At 43.9% G+C, this 22,989-nt stretch overlaps 1 protein-coding gene across 11 annotated transcripts in view; it reads right to left on the bottom strand.

Moving 5' to 3' along the window:
• Nucleotides 1-11,814: 11,814 nt before the first annotated feature.
• Nucleotides 11,815-22,989, bottom strand: part of LOC118403472 (ubiquitin-associated protein 2-like) — a 32,611-nt gene continuing 21,436 nt past the window's right edge. For 7 of the 11 annotated variants that reach the window (XM_035802232.1, XM_035802218.1, XM_035802242.1 and 4 more), the window contains exons 20-29: nucleotides 22,310-22,455; nucleotides 20,782-20,832; nucleotides 19,451-19,507; nucleotides 18,707-18,785; nucleotides 18,089-18,306; nucleotides 17,581-17,680; nucleotides 16,708-16,806; nucleotides 16,391-16,452; nucleotides 15,887-16,084; nucleotides 14,417-14,918 (exon numbers count right to left, since the gene is read on the bottom strand). In XM_035802232.1, the coding sequence (XP_035658125.1) occupies nucleotides 14,823-14,918; nucleotides 15,887-16,084; nucleotides 16,391-16,452; nucleotides 16,708-16,806; nucleotides 17,581-17,680; nucleotides 18,089-18,306; nucleotides 18,707-18,785; nucleotides 19,451-19,507; nucleotides 20,782-20,832; nucleotides 22,310-22,455 (1,106 nt within the window). In that variant the 3' untranslated portion in view covers nucleotides 14,417-14,822. Of the gene's footprint in view, nucleotides 14,919-15,886; nucleotides 16,085-16,390; nucleotides 16,453-16,707; nucleotides 16,807-17,580; nucleotides 17,681-18,088; nucleotides 18,307-18,706; nucleotides 18,786-19,450; nucleotides 19,508-20,781; nucleotides 20,833-22,309; nucleotides 22,456-22,989 lie in introns of all 11 variants that reach the window. The other 4 variants (XM_035802198.1, XM_035802263.1, XM_035802255.1 and 1 more) reach the window with 4 other exon arrangements.

Raw genomic sequence — 22,989 nt, 5'->3', positions numbered from 1 at the left:
GGTTCAGGAGACAACTGTCGTCCCATCTGTGCTACCCGGACGAGAGCCGACAGAAACGGACGAAAGGCAACCGAAACAGAGGACGGTCTCCGAGGTAGCCAGAGACGTTATACCACCTGTGCATATCAAGACGGGAGAGCTGAAGACAGAGCCGCAGTTCTTCGGTCAGAGTGAGGTCCAAGAAGCAAAGATCAGTCCGGAACACGTAGGGCCAAACGAGCCGGTGAGAACACGAAGAACCACATCTGAATATGCTGAGGAAATCATTGGCCCCCTTGCAAACTCCACATCTCCACAAAAGGGTGACGTGTTCTTCACAGAAGTGCCAGGAAAAACGCAGCTGCCCAGGGACGTTCAGCAGAAAGTAGCCGAAGACGCTGCGCGCCAGAAAAGAACAGAGTTGGAATATTTTAGACACGTTTCCCAGGAAAGTGAAGACGTTGACGAGATGGCACCAGAAGCCCTTGCAGCGCTGAAAGAAAAAGCAGCCGAAGACGACAACAAAAAATCTTCAAGAGTCTCCTTCCGTACAGGCCCACCGGAAGTAATCGGGACCACGGAAGAAGAAGACGAGGACAAAAGAAAACCAATAGCAACCATCACCATGGAGAAGACGGAGAAAATCCCGATCGGTGACGTCAAGCTCGCCCCTGCCGCGAAGGTTGCCGGGAAGGAGCCGGGTAAGCCAACGTGGAACAAGGTGTGGCCGGAGAAGCCGGAGAGTCTCCCTGCTGACGTCACTACCATGGAAACGGTGGAGGTGGAGGAGTACCAGCTGGCGCCGGGAGTGGGCAGAGCGGGAGGTGGGTAAACAGTTCTGTATCTAGCTTAAAGCTATACTGTACTCCAGAGGAGACTGTTTGGGTTCTGCTTGTAATATTTTTTTAATTCCAAAACGTAATAGTCGATTTTCTGTTCATAAAGATGTGATCTTTTAGAAAACACTCTCCTCTGGAGTACAGTATGGCTTTTTAACAGTGCTTCGGGTACGTTTAGTGGGAGTTCCAAAGGGGGCGGCACGGCTGAGCGTCCCAGAATTGAGCAAAGTCTATTATTAATAGTCTTACTATAATCTCCCAAGGGTCTTCCATGTTTATCCTTATTAATGTTTTCCAAGGATCTTACAATTATCTTTTGATCTAAATGGTCGTCCATTTCCAGCGTTCTCCGTGTTGAAAAAACGGAATAACAAACTCCATACTCATACGCCTAGCATTCGAATGTTATACATCTATCAATGAGAGTATCGGATAAGCGACGGGATGCTGTTGATCATTACCAGGCCCGATGACTATGCAGTGGGTTCGAAACTGCCCAACCCAAAACATGATGTTGTGTGGCATTTGATCAGATCCAGAAATTCCGACCAAGTGTCTGTGTCCTGTGGTGCTTTCTAATACCCCCTTTCCACTAGGACGGCGCTCTCGCCACGCTCTCCCTGCGACCTACAATTTGACAGATCGCTCAACGAATTCTATAGAAAAGAAACGAATCTTTTAACACTTTGTGTGTTTTGTTGTCTTCTCAGTCACACCTTTACGTTTTGTTTGATATACCTAGTGGTAAAGCGAAGGTTACACATATCCTATTTAGGTCGCAGTGAGAGCGCAGCGCGATCGCTGTCTAGTGGAAGGGGGCTTACTGACAGTGACAAGAGGCAAAATGTTCATAGTACGCTACATTTCTTGCATCTACTTGTTAAACGTACACTTTAGAATATCTTATAAAGCAACGTGTTGCATGCTAACATAGGAGAACATTTATCATTATTCGGCACTGTACTGTTCTATTACATAGGATCGATATGCACATAGAGTGTGGATGAAAAGCCGCTAACTGTGCCTCTTCTCTTTTGCTCCAGTCCGCTTACAGTGGAAAATAGACAAAACGAAAGGTTTGGTCCCCATGTTATCACATAGCCACTACAGGCAGTGTAGAGGCCAGCCCACAGTAATATATAATAACACTTTGATTTAGCAATAGCAAAGACACTAACACCTCAATTATGATATGCCTGGCTGCGTTGTAGAATAGGCTTGTTTTTGTCTTTGTCTTACAGGGAAGTCAGGTAGTATCATATCGTTCCTAGGTCATGTTGATTTGATTAGATGGATTGCATCGGACCCACTGGTAACCCCAAAAATGACGTATGCGAACAAAAATTGGCAAAAAAGCTGATTTCATAATGAAATGTATACGTAAGTGACCAGAAGGGTTGCAAAATTACTGAAACACAAAGAATATGGCATACCAAACAGTAGATTCTTTATTTTTGTTCTTTGACGTCTTCTTCTTTGACCTAGGTGTTGACATTAGTACTTGACGACACCAGCATTTATTTTCCTATGGCAATTAACGTTATAGTTATTTTTTTGCAGCTGCTTTGTATGATTTACAGCATGTTCAAAAACATTTGTGAAAACGGCCGGAGATTGATGCGAGCATTGATGTCATACATTTAATTGAGTCAACTTAGCCTAACTAGAAATGAACAGTTGCATGCGCAATCTAACCTCTGGCCACGCGCCCATTGCGTGTGCCGTGCATGCTTATCAAAAACCAAGCAATGTCCCAATGCAGAACTTCTAACCCCACCAGTTACAATGAATGATATTTATTAAGTTGGTGACATTGAATGGAAATGTTCCGTTCTAATCTAACAAAGTGTTTACATGGCACTTATGTTTTAGACCTCCTTTTGCATGTCTCGTGAAAAGTTGAGACGTCTCACCGCGCACCTTCCCCTTCACAGCTGTTCCCGCCTTCACTAAGAAGCTGTCCACGATGCTGGCGAAGGAGGGGTCCACCTTCGAGGCTGCTGTGAGGGTTTCTGGAGATCCACAGCCAGACATAACCTGGTACCACCAAGTACGTCATCCTATCTCTCTCTCTTTTGTCACATGAAAGACAGCAGCAATGTTTGGTGTGCTATATGTATTTCTGATACTGCCCGATGCTTCAAGATGTTAGTCTTTTGTGTTGAATAACGTTAACCAATCAAATGAGTTATCTTTAAAAGACTAAATCATTATCTTCCATTTTCCCTCCATCCAGAATCTCATCGTATTTTCAAGCCCAAGTTCTGTAACGTTAGGCAAATGGTTACAACAGTACATGTGCATTCGACGCAAATGCCTTCTTACATCTTTTAACGCGCTTCACTGTTGGTTACAGGACAGGCCACTGAAGCCGACGGACAAACTGGACATCGTGAAGGACAAGGACTACAGCTCGCTGGTGTTCATGGAGGTTCTACCGGAGCATGCCGGTCTCTACAGCTGCGTAGCCACCAACATCATGGGCAAGGCGACGTCACGTGCACCCCTCGTGATCACAGGTACGGCATCACGTGATCATCATGTGAACCTCGCGTGTAGACGTGAACCTCACCGGAGACGGACAAAATTACGCTTGTTGTATCAATGAGTACGAAGGACATTATTCCATAGGCTATTGACTGAACATTGTGTGTAGAAAGAAACATACATACAGATCGAATAACTAAGTGATAATGGAATTCAGCACCTTGTCGATTGTCACAAGCGTTACGCTGCTCAATTAATGGTGTTCACTCTCAAGGGTGCCTGTCTTGTCAAGATGGGAATTATGTGTGATCCTGAAATGTCATATTTTTCACTTTGGCTACCATATTTTGTGCGGCGGATAACTCTCAAAGATTGATTATATCAAATGTTTTTGTTTGACAAGACAGACCATCATACAGACCTTGTGGTGTCGTAGTGCTGTGGTGTTCATAGGGTCTAAATTTTGCCCTCCTTTATATATTTCAACCCCTCCTTTCCTCACTCTCGTTCATTAATTCAGTTAAATCATGATCAATCGCTACATGGGCATTGATATCGGAGTCATTGGCATGGGTATATGGTATGATGTATTTCTGGGCTTATTTATGGCCACTGAATTCTCAAATATTCTGATAGCAGACCCGGAAACAATGTTCGGATTAACGATCTGCAGCTTAGGCGATATTTGTGCGCGCGTGGTTAATAATAAGAAGTTTATTTGCAAGTTCGTGCCCGAGGGCTAATTGCAAGTACATTGTATGAACATAGTAGATATACAAGTGTCAATGGGCAGTTATGAACAATGTTCTACTGCAATACTAGAGTTGGCTATTTCTAAACAGGTTGGGTTTGGCAACTAGAGCACGGTGTGAGAGGGTTCATCTGTATAGTGCACGATAGGAAATGTAGACCTTGGCCCCCTTGCTCAATAAAAAAGAATCGCTCTGAGATTCTACCCCGCCTTTTCAGCTAGCACTTTTTGATATGGTCCGTATTCCCATTTGCCCTCCCAAGTCACCACCTCCCCATCTCTGCACCCCCAATGGCATCAGTCTTATCTCCGAATGCCAAATTTCACCCCTCTCTTTCTCTTCACTTCCATAGTCACTCTCTTCCAAGTTCTTCACTTTCAATCCGCCCAACCCCCCCCCCCCCCAATCTCTGCACTTCTAAGGTCACCCCTCCCACCTCCTTACGCACGGTTCACGGTGGTGTTTGTGGTCTTACCTTGTAGATGAGATGGACACGGAACTGCCTATGCCTGGAGCGGTGATGTCAGACGAGGGAGAGCTCGAAGCCGAAGGTATCACGTCAATCATGCCGCAGCTTTCATGCCCACCGAAACGCCATGTATTCAGTTTGATCTTACAACAACACAAAATGCTCAAAAGTCACCAAAGTTCCTTCCGTCTCAAAAGCCTTCCTTGGGATACCAGACGTCATAATTTTGGGTCTGATGTTCCAATGAAGGCCACGTGGTCGTATGGCCGTTGCTCTAGAGGTATTTTGTGTTGGAGCAAAATCAACCGATATACAATGCTATCCAAAGGCCCTTTCATGCTAACAAGGGTCATCCATTCACTTCCTTACAGCGCCCATGTGCACCGGCTGTCTGCAGAGCTAGGTTTGCCGGGACCCGGTTTTGCTTGCGCTTTGGGTTGCTGATGGTAGCAGGGGGCAGACAAACGCTTCCCAGTTCAGTACATGTACAATTCCACATCACACACTTGGTTAAGTGGCCAAGATCGTCATCTTTCTTCATCAGCTAGAAAAGTTCGCCTGCTAGTTGCGCTTTAGCGGAGATCTTCTATTTACAGCAGCATCTTCCAAGTTAACACAATTCCCATGCCCCGTCATTTCAGAGCTGTTCACTCACGGTGCTAACCATGAACATTTCCAGCAAGCATTTAATGACAAGACTGGTCTCAACCTGGACGCCAAGTATTCTTTTATATGTAGTGTTTTTTATCTATTTAGTTTTGAGGACTTCCAAGACCAGTCAACTAAACCGTCGCATTGGGCAGTGCCAAAAAATAAATGTGGAGGGGGTGGAAGAGGTTGGATTTTCCAACTGCTTCAAACCCCCTTTGAATTTTGTCCGAGTGCCTTGACCCTCGTCTTATTTCATCCCAGTGCTCGACCTCCCTTTTGTTTCATCCGAGTTAGTAATATTCCAAGTGCCTCTACCTCCCTTTTATTCAATCAGACTAAGATTTAATACCCAGTCATTTTCATCCTAGCGCAGTACTGTCACTAAAAGCGGTGTAGAAGACTTTTCTTGACCTCTTCGTAGAAAACCCCAAATCCATGCTTATCTTGACCCCCCTTTAAAAAAATCCAAATCGAAGATTTGATCGAAGATTTGATCGAACCCCTTATTGTATAATCTGGCCTCTTCAACACCCCCCCCCCCCCACATTTATTTGTTGGAACGGTTCATTTCATTTCATAACTTACATTTGGATACTTATAATGATGACGTGAATTATTTTTCAATTTCTTCAGAAGACGAAGCCCCGGCACTTCCACCCCGGTTGCTTGACGAAAATGACGAACGGGCTCTGCCAACCCAGCTGCAGCGCACCGTGCCGGCTGTTAGGGGGCGCACCGACTCCAGCAGCGTCAGCAGCCTGGAGCCGGACGACACCGGCGCCGACGAGAAGGTCCGAGAGGCGAAATCGGCTGTGGTCAAGGAGCTCAAGGAATTTCAGGCTACATCGCCCACGTTCAAAACGCCGCAGTTTGGACTAGAGGCACCGGAGGAGGGCAGGAGGTTGAAAGACGGAGTTACCGTGGTAACGCCTACCGTGGATGGAGAAAGGGTATCACCTGGTAAAGATGAAACAGCTACACCTGCTTCTAAAGTCACTGGCGTGTCAGTAGGCGGCAAGGCGGAAGTTACGACACCAAAGGATGGAACGCAGGCGGAGGTGACGACACCGACCGGTGGTGTTGGCATCGAGGCGGTCCGCCTCCCCTCCGGTTCCGCCCCAACTGCACCCGTGAAGGTGGAGAAGAAAAAGTCAGGTCTGAAGAAGATGTTCAGCGGCAAGAAGAAGAAGGACAAGGAAGCGAAGAAGGGGACGCCTTCTGGAAAAGCAGGTGTGACACCAGTCCAGGCTGAGACCAAACCTGTGGAGGGAGAAGATGAAGTCTTTTCACCTGGCATTGATGTAAAACCAGGTGAAGGTCAAAAGGCCCCATCTGCTGAAGAAACGGTGCTGACGATATCCACGACAGAGACGAAGGTGAGCCCGCCCGGGGGTAAGGCTCGTCCCGGCGACCTGCCCGTCGCTATTGGGGAGGTCGTGTGGGCGGAACCGGCGAAGGGGGCGACGCCGAAGGGCAGAACACCGTCCGCAGAGCTGAGGACGCCTTCCACGGGAGGCAAGTCACCTTCTGTGGAACTTGGCTCTCCCGTCGACGCTTCCGCGGAGAAGAAAAAGACGGGCTGGTCCAAGTTCAAGAGGACCTTCTCCGTCAAGAAGAAGAAGGATAAGAAGTCGTCATCATCTTCCAGCAGCATCGACCGGATTCCGTACGAGAAGAGGCAAGCGTATGCCTCGGGCTCTCTGCCCCGCTCCGCCGAGAAGTACCCGGAGCTGTCGCGGTCCACCACGATGCCCGTACGGCCCGTCAGCATGGTGTCCCCCGGAGAGCGACCCGACCTGTCCCGGGCCTCTCTGCGTACCTCTAGCAGCACGTCATCAGCCTCTTCCAATAGGGACAAGAAGGAGCCCAGGCCTTACAGCTACGCCGGGCATCTGGACTTCGATCCGAGGTCGCCTGGGTATGACCAGCAGAGGTAAGACGTAATATATATTACCGCAAGGACATCCGCAAAACGCACATCATGTACTTCTTTATATCAGTGAAATTAGGGAGATTTTGTCACTCAATAATCGCCAACTCAGTACAAAGGGGGTTATAATTCGTTCTCTTAAATCAAATTTTTACATCGTGTATCACACAAATCTGATTTTATTCGCTCTACCATCGCTGCCAAATGGAAGAGGTCACAATAATATCACGAATATATGTTTGACTACCAGCAGACTATAATGAACTTGAATGTATTTCAGGCCAGATTTACCATTCGTGGAAGCCGAGGTCCTTCCAGCGGGAGGTACCAAAGCAGTCGCGGGGGTTGTAGCGTCGGAGCGCAACGGCAAGGCGGAGGACTCTGACGACACCGAAACCGGGGCAACCATCTCCTCCAAGGTGACATCTTCATCATCGGCCGTAACGTCATCATCGGTCGTTACCTCATCGTCAACGTTCGTGACGTCGTCGACAACGACGAGGGAGACGGTGACGGTGAGCGGCGAGCAGAAAGCCGGAATGGTGGGAGCGAAGTTGCCGACTTCAGTGTCCGCTCCCACCGGCTTTGGCGCTGAGACGGCCTCTGGTGCCGCCCAGGCCACGCTGAGCGCCACGGTGTCACGCACTAGCGTCGCCACCACCGCTTCCCGTGCCTCCGTGGCGCTGGAGGACTCCGAAGACTCCGCCCGGGAGGCAACCGACAACTTTCCCAAGTACCTGGGTGGCAAGAAGAAGTACCGAAAGAAGAAGGGCCAAAAGCAGCAGTGCAAACAGCAGTGAGAAGCCCGAGATGGCCCCGACAGCAATGAAAACAGCAGTGAGAGACCCGAGATGGTCTAGGCTGAAAATCTATTATTGGAGAAATCGCGATACATATAGTTTTGTATCTGTACATGTTGACTTTTTTAAAAATGTTGCGCTCCTTTGTTAATGGGCGTTTACGTATCAGATTCGGATATAAGGGCAGATTTTAAGATAGATTGATTGTATTTCAACTCAAATTGATAGAAGTAGATTTTGGGTGATAGCTAAAAGCGCTAGTATACAGATTTACCAGAGGAGTATGGAGTGGTTCCTTATTTTCAGACGGAGTTTCGTGTTGTTACGTGCTTCGATTGCAAGTACATGTAACAAGCTACTGTTGCATGCGTGTGTACCGCACAATAAATCAAATGTACTTATCGATAATGTATGTGATTTCGTTGCAAAATACCTAAAAAAAAGGAGAAAAAAAAAGAAACACACAAAAAAACTGCTCTTATCAAGTTGCGTGGTTTTGCTCGGTAAGACTTAAAGGTGAAAGTATAAAGGATCCGATATGATTTTGTGTGATTGTTTGTCAATATGTTTGTGCTTGTTATAGTGCCGGTCGCTTCCGTACTTAATGCCAATGTGATTGTTAGCACTGTGTTAGCTACACTTACTCAATAACTACAAACATATTGTGGTGAAATGAGTCTAATGTAGGCAATATGTTGCTCATACCCTAGAACGTTTCTTGTTTGTGGTTGGCTGGGGTTAAAGACTGTAAGGGTATTAGCCAATGAAAATGCGGGGTGATCAGGAGTATGTTCCTTGAGTGGTGTTCTTAGGATGATTGGCTGGAATTAAATGGTTTGAAGGTAGTAGCCAATAATAAGAGGCCAGAAAGACGAGCCAATCAGGAGTTACAGTTTAGCTATAGATACTGAATAACGCCAGCGATTGGATGTTTTTAATGTATCCAAGGAAATGTTTGTAGTAAAAGGAACTTTCTCCAATCCGAACTGTCCTTGTCTGTTTTGTTGCCCATCGGCCAAGGAGTACGCTAAAGGAGTAATCTCTATGTGACTAAGCATAACCACTCTCTGGCGTAACACTGTCATTAAAATCCAGGTGTAACTATATATCACATTCATTACCTCCGCCAAGAAGGTTTCGCTTTCAAAGTGTTTGTATAAACAGTATAACTCGGCAAGCCCTGGATGGATCCTGATGACCTTTGGTAGGTGGGTGGGTAGGGGTCAGGAACACGAAGGTCGAGTTCGATGATAACACCAAGGGAGGGGAGGGGGTACTTTTTAAGGTACTGCATTGGAAGTTGCTGTGGTCGTAATTCTTTAAGGGTAGTTATTATTAGCTCCTGGGCAAAGAGTAAGTGCTGCCAGTTTGGGCCCCCCGGTTCTGGCTATTTGGAACATCAGACGCCCACTTGTTTCAATCTTTGGACGATTGAGTAACTCAAGGAAGCGTTGACGGGTTGTAATAATTTTTTAAGTATCTAGTCATCCAGAGCAACATCTGATTTGCATACTAAATGAGGAAAGTTAATCTAATACACTGCATTCCATGATAGGACTCTCAAACATGGCATCTAGATAACTGGGAAATACAGAAAAACCGATAGATATCTATGCAAACGAAGGTTCATTTGCGTAATTTATGACAAAATAGTATTATTACATACTTGTAAATGATTGGAATTTCATTCTTTCAGCATTATGAAGCTACGTAAAGACGAACATAATTAAATATAAATCCTGCAAATCTGTGCGAAATTTACATAATCTATGAGGAAACACTAAAAGTCTCCTTAACTGAAATAAGACGTCATACTTCGACCTAACGCTTTTAATGTAGAGAAAATGACCAACTACAAACAAAGAAGTATTTGGAGCCCTTAAAACCTTCCCTTTTTAAAACCTTATTTCCTCCACAAAACGTTTCAAACGACTCAGACCAATCTATACTTAAGCTTCCAATCCATAAAGAATAACTTCATAGTTACCTTTACGTAGACTAGACCTCTGACCCCTAAGTTACAAACCTATACATCAAACCAAGGACGTTATATCTCATATAACGTCCTTGATCAAACGCTTCCGAATGTTACCTTACAAATATATACGGCCCAAAAATTCCAGTGCGTTCCTGAAGTTCCTGGTCCGCAGATAAGATAGAGGCTGAGTTCCTCGCCTATAGTCGGCAGAAGGGGTAGAAAAAGAGGCGGGGGGGGGGGGGCAGAAAGGCGGGCGCAGAAAGCAAAAGTGACGAACACAGGCTCTCCATCTACCTCCGTCCGACCTCTGCGGCGTAGATTCAACAGATGGAAAAAACAAGCTCTGATTCTGAGGCGTATAAAAGGTTCTATGGACAGGTGAGGGTGTGCAGGTGGCTAATGAGAGCACGTGGACTGCTCCAGACCAGGTGTCGCCTCTTAACGACGCGAAATAAACCCGGTCAGGAGCGCTCACGTGCCTCATTACCTTCGCCAAGAAAATTATAATTGTCCAAGGTAATGAAATGTCCCGGTGTTTTAATATTAATGTGCTGCGCCACCTCCGACGAGACCGAACTCGGTCTCCTGTGCTCCAAAAACCTACTCTTTAGCAAGCGCTCAGTTTCACCGATGTATGACTCTTGGTAGGGACCCCGAGTATTTCTGCCCTGACACGGGATGTAGTATATTACGCCACACTTATCCTCCTTTGTTGTGTCTTTTGGTGCCACCAGTGACTGTCGTAAGGTTCGTGTTGGTCTAAAACACGTGTTAGCTAGTGAAAATCCTACAGAGGGCTTCCGAAACGCCCTTCACGTAGTATAGGGCAAGATGACCAATCCTCTGTTGTTCTGCCGTGTGGCAAGGTTCGGGTTGTGGTCACGGGGAACAGTGAATTTAGGTGCCGCGGCTTTGTTTAGAGCCCAAGACGTGTACTGTCTCTTTTTGTCTGTTATAGGGTCAGTGATAATGGTATTGGTACGGTGTAAAAGTGTTCTGACAACGATTAGTTTGTGCTCTAAAAGATCATTAGACTCAAAGTTCAAATACTGGTCTGTGTGGGTTGGTTTGCGATAAATATCAATGCCTAGAGAACCGTCCTCTTTGACCAATGTCACGGTGTCTAGAAAAGGTAGGGAGTTATCTTTTTGTTCCTCAAAAGTGGTCTTAATATCGGGATCAAGACTGCCGATATGGTCAGTGAATTCTTTTTTAACTTTGAGTGAGGGTCGTCTACGTACCTATAACACAGCAAGGGCGGATGAAGAGCGGTATTGATAGCAACCTGTTCAAAATGTTCTCCATAAATGGTAGACTAATGGGGAAACTGGGGAGCCCATGGATTTGTTTGAAAATTCACCATTGTATAGAAAATATATGCAATCTTCGACAAACCTTCAAAAGATCCCTGACATGAACTGGGGACAATGTAGACCGTTGTCAAAGTGTGCTGTCGTTTTGAAGTCTATCTAGTATAATGTCAAGCGCTTTGTCAATCATATTCAAATGTCAACAAAATAAGTCGTCCAGCGTCCTTATTCGATGCAAGCCTCGTTCATTGACTCTCAATATAAGCTTTTTTAGATGGTTTCAGATAATATCTGCAAGACTTTTCCCCACACTTCTACTGATACATGTATGTAAATCTTAGGTTCATGGCTCATTATCGCTCGGTTCCAGGAGACCTCCTATGGTTTTGAAACCGTTAACTGAAACAGTTGATGTTGTTGCATGTCCCGCCCGTACAAAGACCAGAAGTGTGAATTACACGTAGGTAATCCACATGGATTCAAAAGGGGTTGCTATCAGTCTAATTTTTCACTTAAACTGTTTCTTGAAAAAAGCGTGATAACTGTTTAAAACCACATGCAGCACTTTTAAAAGGTGTGCCTATTAGACAGTCGTGCATCGCTGAAACATGCAATCAGCTGAGAGGAATCCATTCCTTTTTATTTCCTTTTTTCCATCTCAAACAAAAAAAGACAGAACCCTTTATATGGGTTACATACCGGACAGGGACCTTATACTTTACCACCTGGGTAGCGATACAATCTGACCTCTAACATTGTGGAATATAGCTTAAAACAAACAGAATGCTGTCACTGCCTTCTGTAGCCAGCTTGTTTTCGGTCATGTGAGGACACACCAGTTCATACACTTGGTTACCATATATGGATATATACACTGTGACTGACTGTAATGACCATCAGAATGATAAATAAGCAATAATAATGAAGTTTCAAGGGATAAGTAATTACGTTGTAGCCCCTGAAGTAAGAGTCCCTGATACTACATACATGTCAGCATACATACTGTACTGAGTAAGCTACTGTTTTAAGTCTTGCCATTTGAAAAAGGTTTAGAACCAAGGACATGAACTGATGCAGTCTCAATTTTTATCAAACTTATTCGAATCAGAGTCAGAACTAAAGTAAAATTAACATTCATATGTACAGCATATTTGTAATGTTTACTGTTTCCATCAAGGTATGGAACAACTGGAAAAGCAAAATCAGCAGGAAATGCACTGTTTGCCTTTGGGAAGATATTCTACAACTGATGTGCCTTTACCATTGTTCAGTTTACTGTTGGTTTGCTTTCCTACATCTGTTAGCCTGGGTATCATTCCATTTCTACCAGGGCTCCTTACAATCACTACCTGAAGTTTTTGAGGGTAGTCAGGTAGTGAGTGTAAAAAGGCTAGGTACAAAAAGGATAGTACCCAGTCTATCTATGTATACATTACAGACAAGTGCATATTTCTACTGGACTCAGAATGCAGGTTAACATGGCCGAAATACAAGCTGGAAGGCTTTGACAAGGCAAATTGAGGGGAAAGGTTGGGTAGAAAAGGGCAATGTGGTTTACATTTTACCAAATTTTTTTTATCTTAGCACCAGTAAACCATTCCACAGGGCTCCCCAGGACGAGCTGTCATGTTTTCCTGATAGATCAGGAATACAACATTTCTGTTTTGCCATAACCTCCCAGTCCCAGGTCTTTATACCTGTCAATTGTTCAGTAAATGCAACTTCAAACCAACCTGGAGATATGGTGCTTAATGCACAACATTACCTCATCAATCTGGCCTTTTTGTTATATTATTGGAAGAAACCTTCAAACGGTAACCCAGAATAAAACAGTAGTCATGTTAAGGAATGAACAGGCCCTTTCTAGGTCCCCATGTGAGGTACCTCAATGTCACATGTCAGGAAGAGCTTCTTTGTTTCTAACGTTGGACATGTTCGCCACAGGGATCCCTGCGGCAGGTTTACTGTTCACATACTGTAAGACACGCATCCACGCAGATACATGTTCATCAGACTTCTCCACTCTTTGGTAAAAGGAACCCAAACACCTTACATTCTCATTTCTCCATTCCTGAACAATGGACTTATTAACCCTCACAACACAATGGCCAGTTAGACTGTAGAATGGGTTCCATGGCACTGCTAGGGTTAATGAGGCCCTCCTCCCTATATGACTATTAACTAAAAGCACCAAAGTCCTGCATGGGTACATAAAACAACATAGCATGATCCTTAAGTCCAGGCCACTGCGGAATATGGCATTAAAATGTATTTTACCTGGTGATGCCTGCATACAGACTCGTGTAAGGACACCAGCATCACATCGTTCAAATAAAGCCTGACGGAGGTGATAAACTCATGCCCGAACCACTGCCATTAACAATTTTCTACCTGCCGAGAGAGCATCTCTGCTCCAAATTTGTTAGGCAGTAGGAAAAGGTTTGACTGAGTGAACTGATAAATGAATTTCATACTTTTTGAAAGCTGTTCTGACTAGATTTAAGGTCCAGTGCAGGGCTAAATCACACCCGGGTCTTATCCAGTGAAGGGCCCCTGCCCATGGCACATCTACATCCCAACTCTCCCAGTCCAAGTCAGGGTCACATCAGCCTGCTGAAAAGTTTAAGGTCACATGAAGGACATTACAAGCTCCTATGCTTGAAGGAGGTATTCTAAAAACACCTAAAATAAGTCTTTCTACAGTCTTGGTTTGGCACCTTTGACACTTGGTTTTGAACTCTGTAGGTATGTTTAGATCAGTTCATCCCTGCTAACCAGAAGAAAAAAACAACATCAGGATGTAAGGTGCAAAAACCAAGGCAGGAAAAAGCCTTACTGAAAGTTGAAAATGTTCACACTCTTGTTATCTTACACTAGAAGGGAGTCCCAAATGCTGGCTGTAACAGAGGAATTCATATTCAACAACCTTCCTGTTATCTGGCACAGCATAAAACAAGCTCCATTTAGGGCTTTCCCTCAAGTTTGTCATCAGTCTCTTCCCTTTTTTGGGTCTCAGAACAGGAAATTTACAGCTACAGAGGGAACCTTTCTTTCTCTCTCGTTCTATCCCCGCCTGCACACGTCACCTCGTAAGGCACTTGTACCGACGTCTCGCTTCTGACGCTGGCCTTCCCGAAAAACAGTCAGCCACGTCCCAATTCCTCCCAAATGCAACAATGGAACACCACGTCATAGAAAGACAAAAATCCTTAGTCTGTGGCAGCAAGTTGTAATTCTGAAGAATGTCTTTTTTCATCTCTCTCAATCTAACTATCAAGTTTTATCAGGTCTCTATACAGAACATAAAAATGAGGATTCATACACATGTACATTACATACACTGGGCAGCACTAGTTGCCACTGATTTATCGTCATCATATACTGAAACATCGATCCTTATTCCCTCCCCCCACCCAAAGGGCCACACACAACGTCACAAGCTATCGTTAAGAAATACTGAACTCTAAGTTGCTCTGTTATGCACGAGAACCATGCAAGGGGGCACTACTACAGCTCCGGATTCATGCAGAATGGACAGAGAAGGACAATGTTCACAGACCCCCCAACCAAAAACCCACTGAGAAGGGGGTTTATTCAAGGACATGTACAACCCCAGGAGGGGAGAGGCTAGTTGGCCCCCCAGTAGGTGGAGCCGTAGGCTGACTTGGAACTGGGGCCTTTGGGCTGCGAGCCGCTGGGCTGGGACCGCTGGCTCGTCCCTCCCTGAAACAACACGGACAAGATGTATGAGGAGAGATAAGATACAAAATGTAAGTTAATGTAAGTAGCAAGTATAGTCTGATATAACACTTGACTCACATTTTACACTTTATCTTCTTTCAATATTGTATAGCCTAGAATCTGCATGTACTATATTAGATTAACGCTGGTACTATGCTACCACATGATGTACATAGCCAGATGTCAACAATGCACATGACACGGTACCCAACAAAACTTTGACTCAAAGTGGGAATTTTAATAAGAAATTAACTGCAATGTACTCTGTAGGGTGAGCAACATGCACTCCTTAAACATTGAAAAATGACATTTCAAACTGAAGTCAGCAGTGCTGAAACATTCTTTACACAAAGCTGTTTATTGAGAAACAGAATGTGGAAAAAAAATGTTCAATTTGATTAGATTGGTCCATCAACAATGTTAGAATGTAATGGTAGAAACTCTTGTTTTAAGTACAACAGTGGGAAATACAGGTCCAACAAAACCTTAAACAGAAAAACAAATTCATGTTATGAAATGGTGTGAAATGACAATGTATCACCCACATCAGTGTGGCAAGAGCATGGTAGAGCAAGGCTTGACAATGGTTCTGGGTGAAGTGTCTCTAGCATTTACATGTGTGCCCTTCAGGCATTGAAAGCCTGGCAAGCTGACAGTCATGCAGGTAAAGCCTAGTCACACACAGCCAACCATGACCTCCAGACCATGGTTGGGAGTTAGCCGTGAGGAAGATTATCTGAGGTTGGAAGCTGCTCGATGAGGTTGCATACTAGTCTTTAACGGTCTTCTGCGACCACCAAAATTTTGAAAAAATAAGTCTGGAAAGTCATTCTCTACTTGGAAGTGATCATAGGATGGATGCCAGGTTTAACCCAGTGCCAACCTTGGTGGAGTGGTCGAGAGCAAAGTCATGAACAGGTCCTGAATGTGTGCCAATAAACCTGGCCTACCTGTCCGTCCTGCTGCAGAAGATGGTGCGGAATCTGGGAGTGGTGCTGCGTGTGGTGGGGCATCATGGGAGTCATGAATGCCGTGTGGGGGTACCCGGTGGCCGCCGCAGGGTTGAGGGGGCCCCCCTGGCCACCTGTAGCCAGCGGCAGGTTGAACGGAGGGGGGGTGCCGGCGGGGAATCCCTGCTTGTCAAACGACTGTGGGGAACAATCATCTAACATTAGTTAACAGGGTACTGGTACAGTAGGAGTTGGTCGTGAAACAAGGTTCTGGAGAATTTGTTGCCACTTTCGTGAGGTTAGCTATCAATTCAGGAGCTTCATGGCACTGTTAAGGCAAATATCAGAACCAGCAGTGTAAACTACATACTTGTACTACATTTGAGAAGTTCTAGTTTATTTATACAACACAGAGTCTTTCCATACATATTCGTAATAACATGCTACAAGGTAAAACTCTTTACTTCACTAAACAGAGTAGATATATGTAATGTGTTTGCACACCTGGTGAGTTTTGCCATACATGTTGAGGTCTGAACCCGCAGACGTGCCGGAACTCACCGACCCTGCAGGGGGCACAACGGACAACATTTAACATCATTTGTAGAACATTCAGAATCTCTTAACATCATTGGACATAACATTCTCCAGGCTTTTATAAAATGCTACCAATGCCAAGGTATTTTTCCCCAAACTGGGGAACAAGGGCACTGCACCGTTATTTTTGTTACACTCGGAAATCTACAAAAGTTGACATCTCAAGGGCTTTTTTTACTGTTCTTATCAAATGTCTAAAATATATGCTTTGACAAAACTCTGACCCTTGCCCGTTGATCCGACCGTTCCCTTGGAGCCCGTCTGTGTGCCGGAGGGGTAACCACTCTTGGTGAAATCCTGCGTCTGCGTCAGATCGTCGTAACCTGAGGGTGGGGGCAGACAACAAATGTTGGCGAGCAGCTACTAACATACTAAGATAGAAGGGGAGACCTAAACACAGACTGGTTTCCAACAGGTCCATCTGTCATGTATGGGAGATCTATCCTGTTGGTTCTCTGATATAACATGTACTACCCAAATTTCAGCACAAAAATTCATGAGGAAAACTTCACTTTTACTATGTTTAATCTGTGAAATTACCTCAAGGTAAGGACTTTCACTCAGACTTTTTTTTTCAAAATCCAACAAACCAAAATGGGGTGGCCTTAGTACAAAGAGCCGTGGAATGAAGGAATTTTTTGTGTTTTGTATCACCCACATCAGTGTGGCAAGAGCATGGTAGAGCAAGGCTTGACAATGGTTCTGGGTGAAGTGACTCTTGCATGTACATGTGCCGCCCTTCAAGCATTTTCAGCCTGGCAAGCTGACAACCATGCTGGTTACGACAAACCTGGGCCCTGTAAGTCTAATCTCTCCGTTCACTACACAGTAATGATGGATAAAGCAAAACCTAGGTTCTTCCAAATGACATGAACCTTATCAGAGTGGCTGCAGTTGTCCTAACAGACTGATCCTGACTGTCCTCACAATCAGCAGCTTAACCAATGATAACATAGCAATTACAAAGTTTGACCAATGAGAGAGTGGATGCAAGTCAACTATTTGCATATTTAGGTTTTCATTTTGCATTTCTACATTTCAAAGGAGGCGGGCTGTCAGATCGGTACACTGCAACCAGCATTACCATAACCACCTACCTGTACCGTAACCATGTGTGCCAGGTTGTCCGTAGCCGCCTGGTTGCTGGAACTGCGTTGTTGCTGTTCCCGCTCCGTGTTGCTTCGTTGCAGGTGCCATCTGTACAGAACGTGTAGAAAAGTTCATGTGTTTGTAGATATCATTTACGAACATATCTTAAACTTAGAACTTAAACCTTAGAACTTGCAGAGATTTGGATTTTCAACTGAACAGCCCTCTAGTCAAAAATTTTGGCAAGTTGAAATCAGTGGAGTTTGAAGTTAGTTTCTAAGATGAAAACATGTCTTAAGCAAGGCTGGAAATACCCATTGCAGAAAAATTCACATGTTGCAATTTGAGAAGGTAAGACTAAGAGAATACAGGTTTGGCATTATGATATGAATCACAGATTGACAGTTTGCAAAAGGCAAAGTGTTTCAAAGCTTTCCAACGGTTAGACAGAAAATTTGTGTGTTGGAAATTACAGTTCAACTATGATTCTACCAACAGAGATGAACTAAGACTCACAAACATGGCAGGTCCGTAGTTGAATCCCGTGGGCGCGATACCCGCCACGCCATGGTAGAACGGCATGGAGTAGTTATACCCAGGCGGGATCCCGGCCGCGGGGTTCAGGAACGCCTGCGTCTGACCGTGGTGCGTGCTCTGTTGCTGCTGTTGTTGCCCGGCAACCGAGGATGGGATCGGGGACGACGCCTCGCCTCGCGTGAACTTGGAATCTGTGCCTGGTGGGACAAACAGAAACATTGACACTTCCTTCCTGCTGGGTGGGACATGACTTGCAGATGTTAAATCTGGTTGGTGTAAATTAGGGGTGGATACCAATTCCAATAAAAAATTCTTTCTTTTTGTGGTATTCAATTTTACGACAGGGAAGACAGATTTTAGCTGTGCCTGCGGTTGAAACAATATTGTACAATAAACAGAAGTAAGACATGGAGATTCATGCTTTCTATGTCATGAAATTTGTGGAGATGTCAACGAAGAACATGAAAATAAAACTACGTCAGACATTACAAGATTTACATCATACCCAGAACAACACTGCTGGTTTCATCCATTAAGATGAGGGCAGAGGAGTGAAACCAGTTTTCCTTTCAAACCTACTGCTGTCAGTTTCCTCACCTGAATACGCTGGCAGCGTCCCGTCCCTTCCAGTTAACGTTGTGGGAGGCTGGAACTGCATATCATACGCGTACCCCGCCTGGCGAGAAACAAGTACATTGTGATTCGGCAAAATTATAAACAATTGACTCTTACATGAAATACATTTTCCACAATGGAAATGCCAAATAAAAACAATGGAATGATAGTCAGATATTAATTTGACAGGACTTTACAAACACTATAGATGCAGAATGCAGTGAATGATGATGATGAATGACATCAAAGTAGACCATGAAATTTGTCTTCGACTAGATTCGCAGAATTTTTAGTGAGAACATAGTGTGGCCATCAACTTGAATTTTTTTTTAAATTGCAAAAAAAAAGGGTTGGGAAATCCGAGAAACAACAAATAAACAACTGAGAATTAAAGTTACTGATATCTAAACAGTTTTCACTATGTCTGTATCTATATAGCTGGTGTAACTGCCCTTTGGATTAACACACCAGCTTCAAAGGCATGTGTCACAGCAGTAGCTGGATATATTACACAGAATGGCCTATCACACCTAACGTTTGAACAATATGATGTTATGTTGACAACATTACCTTGTTCATCCTTCAGTTGAAGATTGTTCTTTCAGACAGGTGTCAGTAGAACGAAAGTTTAACAACATCATCAGGTAGGATACTACAGAAAACCTTTTACTGGAAAAATCCAAATCAATTATGTTGAAATAAATTTAAAAAAATGTCAGTCCTCACCATGGGCATTCTGGACTGCAACACCTGCATGTCTTCAAAACTGTAGATGGGCTGATGCTGGGAGGGACAGAAGGAGAGAAGAGACAGAGGATGAAACCAGGACGTGCCCATGACTGTGGTACCCGTCACCTAGCTGCAGGTAAGGAGCGGTGTTACACACAAGCCCTGGGTAGGGCTAAGCAAACAGAGATGCTGCATTTTCTTAAACCAGTGCAAGATGCTGGCAACTTAATATCTAAACTTGGGCAATTTGCAATTTTCTTTCACAGTAAAACTTCATTTTGGAATCCAATAAAATATGAGCTAAGTCCAAATTGATGCAAGTAATTTATATTGAAGGGTAGAAAGGCTAAACAATTTTTCATATTTGAGTTTAAATTGCCTTGATTCCCTACAAATGTACAGACAAAAAGTAATTTAAGGCAGGGTTATTTTGTTGTAGAGTATTTCCAGTGCTTCATCTCCGGAATTTGTGCAACACCACTCTGACCCTCTGTTGATACAGACTGACTCAGCGCTCTATCTACACAGCGCTAACAACAGGGTTCTCAAACTCAGGAAAATGTCAAAATAAAAAGTAGCCGGCATATAACCTTAGAGCTGACACACGCTATCTCCTCTAGAAAATCCACACAATTAACATCTGCACATCAGTTGCCTTCTATAATTCAGATTTTTTTCTACATATACAATGTAACAATAGAGCCTTCTACAAAGCAGTTAAAGGTGTGGCAACTAGAGAAAATACTGTATGCAGAGAATATGTGATATGCTTGACAAAAAATATGGTATAAAGTACTAGTTTATGCCACTACCAAAAAGTAGCCCCCTGGGTCGCATGCAAGCAGCCACTGATTGGCAGCTATCAATTGGCAACCACCAATCGGAAGCCACCTATTGGAAGCCACCAATGGGTAGTCACCAATCAGTGGCCACCAAACGGGGTAGTCATCAATCAGCAGCCACCGGTTGGTAGCGACCGATCAGTAGCCACCAATGGGCAGCAACAAATCAAGAAAGTCACCAATCAGCAGCCTGGTTAGTAGGGGCATGGAAGCTTACTGTAAATCAAGCTATTACAGCGAACGCTTCTGAAATTTCTGACACAGCTTTTCAAAATCCTGTTGCCACACTCTGTGACAGCAGTAGGGTTTCCTTAGAAAAAGCTCCCATAATTTTGGAAAAATCTGCAAAGAATAACATCACTTTAACAACATGATTTACAGTACTGCTTGGAGCAAGAACTCTGGCAATGTTGGAAGGAGCCAGCAGTCGTGATTAAGTTGCAAAAGCCGAAGGATATGAAAAAGCTGTGTGTTACTCTCATTCACCTGGCTTTGGGCAGCCATTCGAGCTGCGTTTTGAGGCCAGTTAAAAAAACCCTAGGAAAAGAAGAGATGGAGAAATCCCAACAATGAATCGGCGCCATCAGTCCTGAAATTTCACACTCCTTTCCTCTCCTCTTCTTTTAAAAATACATGGTAGACTAAAGCACAACACACTACAGCACAACTGGCCCACAGCAAACATCTCCGGAGTCTAGTGGTTCTGCTTGCATCCTGAGTTTCTAGTTACACCAAGTAATGTTCAATGTTCCACTCATATCAAAATATGAAAAATATCAGAACAGATTTTTCTGAGTGATTGTTGGCATGATGCAAACATGTTTTAAACCTCAGGAACGTTTGGCAAACGTGGAAGCTGTACACAATTCATATTCACATCTACATCACATAAAAATACACTGCCCTCTTGTTGCTACAGGGGATACTGGTTTGTAACTTGATTTGGATACTTCATAATAAAGGCTACCTGGCTTCTTGTACAGCCAGTTGTGTAAATAGGAACCAAACAAATTTCCCTTTAAGACTTCAATTTCCTTTAAAGTACATTTGCTTATGATATGATGCAAAATTAACCACCAATAGCAACAATGTTGGGTTTCTTTCAATGTGAAGGTATATGCATGTATGCATGCAGGAGAATCCATTCTAGTGCCAAACCAGCATCTTCCACAGATACAAAGAATTGTCATTTGCAAAAAAAAACATCTTGGGCGTTCTAGACACTATACAGTTTTAATTCATTTTAGCAACTTAACTTCAGACTTACAAAATCAAGCTTTTATTTGCAAAGTCTGTTTCTATTGTAGGTGGCATTCAAGTTATATGCTTTCACAAGTTTGGATAATCAAACTTTTCATTCCAAAAGCATAGGCTGATCTTTGCAACAAATACCCAGAATGAACTGACACAAGAAATGTGGTGACAGTTACCTTTGTTCTGTGTTAGAACAAAAGCATCTGTAACACAGGAACTTGTGTTTGCAGCAGTCAACACACTGGGAGATGCAAAAAATAAACCCTTTAGATCCTTTTCAGCAAGATCATTCTCAGGGGGCAGCATGAGCCTTGTTGGCTTTTATTTCAGTGATAAAAAGAAAAAAAGTCCCACCAATTTTGAAAGTTTGCACAAATCAAGTCACTGGAAACCGATTTGGGGTTCATACAGTACAATATACATGAAGAAAACTATCACCACATATATACAACATGTAGCAAAGAATGATAAACAATCAAGTTGCCTTTGTGCCAAGAATAAAGAATGGGTTCAAGCAGCACGACAGTGTTTGTGGGTATCCTTCATCCCAATCAAGAAATCAACTTTACACTCTTCTCCTTTATTTTAGAACCCCTTTTTACATAAAATCTAATTTTTCTCCAAATCCAAATATGCTGACAATAGTTCTATTTCAGAAAACTTTGACCACAGAAATTTCCCTATTTTGCTGTCATACTGCTGAGAACTGGTAGGTGGCTCTGCAGAATGTGTAACCCTTGCCTGCCCTGTAGGAACTTACGTAAGCTGGAAGCATGCCGGCGGTGCCGGGCCCGATGAGATACTGGTTGTGCAGGAGGCCCACGCCGGGAGGGAGGTTCGGAGGGGCTTTACCTGGAAAAGGGGCGGCATTATGAGGTTGAGAAACACTCGAGACAACATGATGTCCTGTGGGCAAGAGAAGACAGAAACCACAGCAGTTAGACAAGTCTGAACTATGGCTGGAGTCGTATGTTTCTTACAAATCATAACATGTTTGGGCAAGATTCATCAGACTGGTACAAGTTGACTTCACAACAAACTCAGTTGAAGGAAAGTTGAATGTTGTAAAACATCATCTGAATCTTGAACCATCTCAAATCTTAGATCTGTATGCAACTGTGAACTTTTTAAAGCAGTTCGGCAAAAAACAGGTACCTACAGTAGTCAGGGCTGGAAATACTAGGTGCAAGTACACTTTTGCGTACCCAAAATACGAGCCTCACACCTAATTGTTTTTACTATGGGTGTACCAGTGCAACAATATTTTTGTGCACGGGTTTTGCTGACATTCTACTTTATCTTATTCCTGAAAATGAATTTCAGCCCTTCCTAGTGCATTTACCACTGCAGGTTAACATCAGAAACACCTGCACAACATAATGCTACCAACAACTTTAATTCAAATGCAGGTTTCACACACAGACCGTATGTCTGCAAACC

The sequence above is a fragment of the Branchiostoma floridae genome, chromosome 2 (assembly GCF_000003815.2).
Source record: "Branchiostoma floridae strain S238N-H82 chromosome 2, Bfl_VNyyK, whole genome shotgun sequence".
NCBI classification, from domain to species: domain Eukaryota; kingdom Metazoa; phylum Chordata; class Leptocardii; order Amphioxiformes; family Branchiostomatidae; genus Branchiostoma; species Branchiostoma floridae.
This window is presented reverse-complemented; position numbering and strand designations above follow the sequence as displayed.